Raw genomic sequence first — 8,218 nt, 5'->3', positions numbered from 1 at the left:
AATACTGCGTTCCCCAATAGCACGATCTCGTCGGGCTCCTGCTTGAGCAACGACCTCGACCTCCTCCGACCACCCCCTCTGCACGGGGAGAAGGCTCGCGCCGGAAGAGGAAGAGCTCGCGGCGAAAGAGGGCCTCACGGTGGAGGATGAGCCCTCGGCGGAGGAGGGCGTACGCCCGTGCCGACGGTCGTATTCCTCCATCTCGCGGACGCGGAAGCTCGGCGGCGGCGAGAGGCCCTGCTCGTCCACTTCCTCGCCCCGCGCTTCCTTGCGCCGTCTGACCGGACACGCCGCTCGCGCCCGGGGTCGCCGCCGCCGCCGGAGTTCCACATGCGGCCCCACATGGCGGCTGGAGGCGGAAGGGGCTCACTGGCGGCGAGAAATATGAGAAGGGGAGTAGGGAATTGCGGAGAGACGCGGTGGCAGGGGATAGGGTTTCGACCTAGAAATGCACTGCGAACCCGTAGATATACTGCTGGGGGAGGGCAGTTTACGGGCCGCGGTAAAAAAAATTACAGGCCGGGCGAGTATACGAGCTCGGTTCTGGCCACAAAATTGGGCCGAGCCCGTATACTCGCTGGAATTTTACGGGTTTGACGATTTTGCGGGGTCTGCTACAGTTGCTCTAAGTCAAGTCACATAGCATGCAAAAGAGAAAAAAAAACTGAGAAGAAAATTGCATGAATCTCAATGTAAATCTTATGGAGATAGTATCGATTGAGACTTAATGAAGTCTTAGTCGACTGACACTTAGCGAGCCTGAAAACAAAATTCTATATCTTACATTTTCTTCCTAGTGTTTCTTGTGTATATATGTACCTGGCTACAAGTTTCTAAAAAAAAAGGTACCTGGCTACTCCTAATTACTCTTTCCTGTGTAATGTGTGTAGAATGTAATGGAATCTTGAATCCTTGCGCGAGCGATCACGAGATGACCGTCTTGAGCCTGTAGTTCTTGACGATGCCGCTGTACACGACGAAGTTGAGCGTGCACATTGCAGCCATGGCCCAGAAGAAGTAGTCGAGGTGGCCCTTGTTGAGGTCGTCGGAGATCCACCCGGGGCTGTCTCCCGTCGCCGTGAAGGCCTCCACGATCGCATAGATGAAGGAGCTCATGTAGCTCCCCAGCGCGATGGTGAGCAGAGCGAGCGACGTGCACATGCTTTTCATGGTGTCCGGCGCCTCGCCGAAGAAGAACTCCAGCTGCGCGATGTAGCAGAACACCTCTCCGCCAGCCAGGAAGAAGTACTGCGGCAGCTGCCACGCGATGCTGATCTCCTCCCCGCGCGCCGCGCTGTCGAGCCGCTTCATTTCCACGAGCGCCGCCACCGCCATGGTGAGAGCCATGAGGAGCCTCCCCGCGCCCATCCGCTGCAGCTGTGACGGCTCGCCGTCGCCGCTCGAGGAGAAGCTCCTCAACGCTGGCACGATCACCTTGTTGTAGAGGAGCACCCATGTCAGGACGCATATCACCTCGAACGAGACCAGCGACGCCGCGGGCACCGGCACCGACAGGATGGTCATTTCCATGGCACTGCCCTGCTGCACGAACGTGGTGTTCATCTGCGAGTAGGCCGATGACACGATGACGCTGGTGATCCAGACGGGCAGCAGCCGCAGAAGGATCTTGAGCTCCTCCACCTGAGTCACTGTGCAGAGCTTCCACGAGGTCGCCGCCTCCGGCCTCTCCTCCATGTCCGACTCCGTGACGATTGCCGCCTTGTCGAGGAACTTGAAGTCGCTAGTGTGCGCGATCCTTGGCTGGGGCGAATCGATCTTGTCGCTGACCTCGTAGAGGTGTCCGGCTTCGGCGGGCACCTTGATGCTGATTTTCTTGCACGCGGCGGCGACGACCTGGCAGAGGCTCTTGAGCGGCGTGCCTGCGGGCATGCGGCGCTTGTACATGGGCGTGGCGAGCACGAAGGCGGCGAAGGCGAGCGCGATGCAGGTGGTGGCTATGCCGAAGCCGAGGCCCCAGCTGATGTTCTGCTGGATCCAAACGAGGAACACACCGGAGATGATGGGGCCGAAGCTCACGCAGAGGTAGAACCAGCTGAAGAAGGACGCCTTGCCCTCCCGGTCCGCCGCGCTGTCGTCGTCGAACTGCTCCGCACCGAACGGCAGCAGCGACGAGCGCACCCCGCCGCACCCGATCGCCACGAGGTACAGCCCCACGAAAGCCACGGTCTGTGAGCTCAGCGGCCACGCGCCGGCGGTGGCGCACGAGGCACCCGCAGCGCACAGCGCCGCCGTGGTCGTGGGCACGAATGCGGAGAAGGTGACGAGCATCATGCCGAGAAGGTAGACGGCGAGGGAGACGAGGATGGTGTTGTAGTTGCCCCAGAAGGAGTCGGCGATGATGGCGCCGAAGACGGGGGTGAGGTAGCTGGTGCCGAACCATGTGGCGACGTTGGAGGCGCTGGCGAGGTTGGTGCCGTGGAGGACGGTCTCCAGGTACACCACCAGGTTGGTGGAGATGCCGTTGAACGCCGTGCTCTCCAGGCATTCGAATACTGCACCAACAATGGCGAAACTTCAGTTAAACCACTAGCTCCTCTCCATTTAATCCACATTTTTGTTGGCTGGAAAAGCAATCAGAAGAAGATGGAGCTTTGCTTACATAGAATCACTGCCGGTGCCTTGCTGCCGCCCCGCTTCTTATGCTTCAGGAGTGGCACCTGCAGCTGCAGGCTGTCATCGTCTTGAACCTTTGGGCCATGACTCTGTAACAGAGATAGATTGCAGGAATTGTTAGGAACGAGAACAAAATCTGTAGAAGTTCTGGATAAGATGCAGCACGACCGTGATGTATGTGGATGTGCGCATGTGCTTGTCTGGTTAGGAAAGGAAGGGGCCTGGATATTGGCATGTATATTAATCACGTGTTAAAAACCTTCAGTGCTGACTGCTGACGTACGCAATAATTAACCATGTTCTTTAACTTAGATTCTGTCTATATGGAGGCAAACAAATGTTCTTCTTGGTTTGACCGATGCAGAAGCATGGTTCTTGACTTGGCATTTCAACCTCCATTGTGACAATCATGCATGGGGCAGCAGAGGAGGAGGGAGATCGGAGGAGGTAATTACCTCCGGCAGGAGCGGCGCGTGCTCGCCTCTCTCCATGGCGTCCATGTCGCCGACGAGCTGTCTTGACTCCGAGGAGGTGATAGATTTCTCGGAGGCGGGGGTAATCACTTTGCTAACCCTTGTCAGCTCACTTCCTTCGTGAACTCTTAGCTCGCCTCAGGCTTAGGCTGCTACTCTGTCTGCTGCTGCTGCTGTGCTGCCACGGAGCTTTATATAGCAGGGTCAGCTTGGACGGGATCCATCCATTGGCTAATATTCAAGTATCGGACTAGAAATGCTATCATGCGTGCGCTGCTTCTCGGCCGGAAGTTTCCACGTAGCAGGTGGTGGCTAGCTAAGCTAGGTGCATGCAGCCTGCAGGCTCAGTGCAGGGCGTTTTTCTTACTCATCGCCGGTCTCCGGTCTCCTCGGTGCGATGCCATGTCGGATCCTTTCGTCTAGTAGTTTATCCATAAGTAGAACAGAAACGTGGTGGTTTGCTTGGCGCTGGCCGGAAAGGAGACTGAACTCGGGGTGGTGCCAACTTGGGGTCATAGGGTCAGCCGGGTCGATGTCTCATCCTGCATTCCTGCGGTAGGTGCGGCTGAGAACGACGATGGGCTGATTCTGTCAAACGGAGAGCGGTGACAGGTCAAATTTCTCGTGGTATACGGCCAAGGCTGCGTGATCCTCTAGGTTTCCAGGTTCTATTCCGGCGAGCTTCAGAACTGTTCCTTCCTCTGATTAAGGTCATATGCAGTCAGGCTGGGCACCTACAGGCTCAGCTATTTCTTCCTTCATTAAGATTCAGACGTTCCTTCTTGCATTTTCCCTCCACTTTTGGTGAGGATATTCTCCACAAAAGATGAGAAACTCAGTCCTGCAATGGAGTTCTTACTCTTCTCTTAAAGAAACAAAGGCTGCTGCTTTTTGTCAATAAGATTTCTTATTCTCGCCTTTTATCATATCGCGCCCAGTGCAATGTTTCATCCATATAGTGATAAAAACTTTGTGATATATTTTCGTTCTGAATCTACTGGCTCTGATGGTGTGCCTGATCATCGAAGTTGGACATACATGGCAAACCTCCTTGGACTTTGCACTGCGCTGTACGCTTCTACTGCAAAGGTAAACCACCTCGCTGGTCAACCTCATTAACAAACTGTTTATTCTTCTTACCTCTTCTTGGTGATATTGACTCCACCTGTGTCTCCCATTCTTTTAAACTACAAAAAACCCTGTCGTTTCAGGTTAACATGCATAGTTAGGCTTACGTGCTAAACGCAACACGTTATCCCTGAAGATATCCACAGAATTTGTAATGCATCCAACTGTTTCAACGGCCTTACATAAGGCACGTATATGTCACAGTTTGCATCAAGTTGCTTGTTATGACGATCAATAAAGTAGGTAAGAACAACATAGTCAATAGTATTAAATTCATTCTTCAGTCAATTGCTTCAAAAGTTCAAACTGATGAAGAGAGCCAGGCAATATATTTCAACACCCTCCTCCCCCCTCACATCAAGGCTTTTTTACTCCTTAGACGTGGGATCAATGCATGCCGCAGATTTAAAAAAAATACTGTGTTGGCAGGTCTTAAACTCGAGACCTTGGACACGTTTGGTTGCTCGCATCATTTTTTGCCACTTTGTACTTGTCTCAAGTGAGCCTGTTGAGCTAATGCAGGCAAAAAAACATCTGCATATTGATTGGTTGTCTGCATCTCTCCCTGCATCGTAGCAACGACTCTACGCACTGTGTTTGGTTGCTCGCATTGTCTGTGCTCATACTAGTGTAGGTTGTTTGGTTGTATACAAGCATAGAGGTGTAGTTACCTTGTACACTGCGTGGTGAGCTTACCCGCTACACCTTACACACAATCACACCGATCACACCAACAAAACAACAGTACAATCATGATGAACTGGGCGAAGATGATGAAGTTCTTCAGCCCAAAGTGTCGATCCGCCTTGACAAGTTCAACATCGCATGCCTGCTTGAGCACGACTTTGGAGCAAGCATCCTCTGTCGCCTGCCTACTCTTAAACCTCTGTGACAGTTGTTCTTGTAACTTGACACTTGTTCATTGCATGATTCCCATGAACTGTAAACCCCTGGAACCCTACCATGGAACACAACATACCACTTGTCCTAGCATTGTAGAAGAGCAACAGTTCAAGTATCAAACAATGGAGCACACTAGAAATGAAACATAAGTAAGCACACATGATCATACGGCATAGCAAGTTCATCCCACCACTACTATGGTGTCATCCTACCACCACATCCAAAAGGGGGTGTTATTCTACCACCGCAAGTTCGCCACCAGTTTGAGGGGTTACTATACCACCTCATCAATAATATACAGGCCAAGAGTTTATCAAGCCCTACCTACCACAAAATTTACATCATCATCGTCATCTTCATTGCATCGCCATCGCCGTCGAGGATCATGCATGCTGTCACCATGACCAGAAGCAGCACTAGTAGTACTGCTTTCCCAGCCAGGTCTTGAGCGAGAGCACCCTATGGGTGTCTCCCATGGCAACAAACCCAACACCCTGGACTTTGTTGTCCAACAGGTGGCTCAGAGTCGCCATGAGAGCCTTTGGGCTGAAGCCACCTTGATTCATGACGGCGTTGTGGAGGTTAGGGTGGACGTCGATCAACTTGCTCTCCCTAATGGTGTTTGCGACCTCCTTGACTACCCGAGTCATGCTGGTGAAGACAGTCAACTCATCCTCCATCAAGGCTCCCTTCTTCCTCTTCCTATCAAGCACATGAATTTGATCACCATCCTTGTCAGGACCATCAAGGACGATGGTCTCTGACTCCTTTGTGTCTGGATACTCGGATATAGGCGAACCCAGCGGCTAACTGGAGCCCAGGGCATGCTTGCCGGTTGCTAGCCCGAAGGAGAAGATCTGCTACATTTGGTGGTAGTTCTGGATGGGTGTGTTGAGAAACTTTGCGTGCTTGGGGTGTGCCTAAGAAAGAAACACAACTGAGTGGTTAGTTAGAATCACATGGTACATAGGCTTAAACAGGTGGTTAGTTAGAATGGTATAGTTCGTGAGCTAACCGCGGTGTGGCCTTGGTAGTGCTCTACCTCCAAAAGGATTGAGCGGGTCTCCTGATCCCATGGAGTGCCGCTCAGGTCTTTGAGCTTGGACACTATGATCCACCTCGATCTCCACTTTCTAAGGTGGTTGTAGACCTGGGTCGAGGTGACCTCCTGTCCACAAAACTCAAATGCCTGCTTTGCAATAGCGTTCAAGTGCACCTCCTTGAAGCCCTTGTCAGTCATCGCCCCACTAGTTATGATTTCACACATCTTGTTAAGCACGAACATCGATAGAAACGAATGCCATTTCATGGAGTTCCCCTGCCCTCCTTATACTTTGCGGTTGCCTTTTGAGCAGCAGCATGAGCTGCATCATTGGGCTGAGCCAGTGCAAATGCTGAAGCCACAAATGGTGGAACTGTAGCCGACATCTTGAAAACATCTAAATTAGGAGACATCTGGTCGATGGGAGGTTGGGAGTCCTCGACATAGGATGTTGCGAACTTGGCTGTCGGACACGACAAGGCCTGACTAAACCCTTGCATGCTCATGTCCTACAAGCATCAGCAAGAGTAGAGCACACTAGACATCGACAATAGAAACTCGCAATAAACATGGACATTATAAATGAACACTGCATATGAACAACATGATCTAGTTTCCGAAAAATGCTTTCGCTCCGCTTTATAAATAAAGCAACCAACAAGCAAAGAGTAACGGACAACAACAGGATACACAACACACCCACACAACGCCACTGCAGACAGGTCTAGCACTCACACACAGACACACAGAGACCCAAGTTTTGTTGTGGGCACAGCATAACAAACCCAACATAACACCAACATACACAAAACACCCCTAGACGGCGGAGGCGGCGGCGAGAAGACGAAAAACTAATCTGGTTCTGGTGGTGGCGGGGGAAGCGGTGGAGTCAACTGGAGAGCCATCGCGCGAAGCTGGGTGATGATGGAGGTGATGGCGTCTCTCTCCCTAGGACGGCTAAGCGGCCGCCAGAGCTGCAAGTAACCAGACCATTTGAACAAAGCGTCAGTAGCACGACGAAGAGGGATACGCTGAATCACAAGTTTATTCCTAACAGTCCACAGGGTCCAGGCAAGGACCCCAATGGTCAGCCACCTAATGTGGCACAACGTAGGGGGGTGGGGTCGCCTGGAGTTCGGCAAAGAGAGCGGGGAAGTTGGTATGGTCCCAGCTTCCACCCACAATCTCGCGGAAACAACTCCATAGGAACTGCGCAGACACGCATGTGAAGAAGATATGGTTCAAATCTTCTTTAGGCCCACAGAGCGGGCACTGCCCATCACCAGGGCCATTGCGCTTCAGAACCTCAACGCGAGAAGGGAGGCAGCCGTGAATCCATTGCCACAGGAAGATCCTAATTTTCAAGGGGAGGCGAATCTCCCAAATGGAGGAAAAAGCCTCATGGCCGAGCAAGGGGGCAATGGCCAGATAGAGAGATTTGGTGGAGAATTGACCGGACGGCTCGAGGCGCCACCTGGCGCGGTCATCGTCACACGTGAGATCCGGCTCATGGAGAGCAATACAGTCAAGCAACTCCTGCCAGTCCGCATTCTTAGCAGGACCAAAAGGCCTTCGGAACGCAAGCCACCCTAAGTCAATAAGGGCGGTCGCCACGGAGATCTGAGGGGCAACCGTGATGGAGAACAGGTCCGGAAAGCGGGCCGCCAGGGGCGTGTCACCAGTCCAGCGATTGAACCAGAACAACGTGGCGGTGCCGGAACCAATCTCGATCGAGGTCCCGATCCGGAGGACAGGGAGGATCTGAATGATGGATTGCCAGAACTGGGAGCCCCCAGATCATTGACAGAAGGCAAGAGGCTAGCCTTGGAGGTATTTCTGCTGAATAATGTGTAGCCACAGGCCACCATCTCCGTTGCAAATCCTCCAGAGCCACCGAGTCAGAAGGGCAATATTCATGCGTTTGGAGGACATGATCCCAAGGACGCCCTGGTCGCGAGGTTTGCAGATCTCAGACCACCTGACCATGTGGTATTTCTGCTTATCACCCTCGTCGGCCCAGAAGAAGCGCCCCTGAACG

At 52.7% G+C, this 8,218-nt stretch overlaps 1 protein-coding gene across 1 annotated transcript; it reads right to left on the bottom strand.

Annotated features, from left to right (window-relative positions):
* Positions 1-904: 904 nt before the first annotated feature.
* Positions 905-3,233, bottom strand: LOC119317524 (protein NRT1/ PTR FAMILY 8.3-like). The gene is made up of 3 exons (XM_037591993.1): positions 3,090-3,233; positions 2,621-2,723; positions 905-2,513 (listed from the first exon to the last, which is right to left on the bottom strand). Exons 1-3 carry the CDS (start codon positions 3,132-3,134, stop codon positions 925-927), a joined length of 1,737 nt encoding a protein of 578 aa, XP_037447890.1. The 5' UTR covers positions 3,135-3,233; the 3' UTR covers positions 905-924.
* Positions 3,234-8,218: the final 4,985 nt, after the last annotated feature.

Source organism: Triticum dicoccoides, chromosome 6A, assembly GCF_002162155.2.
Source record: "Triticum dicoccoides isolate Atlit2015 ecotype Zavitan chromosome 6A, WEW_v2.0, whole genome shotgun sequence".
Taxonomy (NCBI): Eukaryota; Viridiplantae; Streptophyta; class Magnoliopsida; order Poales; family Poaceae; genus Triticum; species Triticum dicoccoides.
Note: the sequence above shows the minus strand (reverse complement) of the source record. Positions and strands in the feature narration are given on the sequence as shown.

Excerpts from the sequence above, each read along its gene's own strand:
- LOC119317524 (XM_037591993.1), bottom strand. The coding sequence starts at position 3,134 with ATGGACGCCATGGAGAGAGGCGAGCACGCGCCGCTCCTGCCGGAG. Across the intron at positions 2,724-3,089 it reads ACGCGCCGCTCCTGCCGGAG|AGTCATGGCCCAAAGGTTCA; the intron begins GTAATTACCTCC and ends TCTCTGTTACAG. Across the intron at positions 2,514-2,620 it reads GGCACCGGCAGTGATTCTAT|TATTCGAATGCCTGGAGAGC; the intron begins GTAAGCAAAGCT and ends TTGTTGGTGCAG.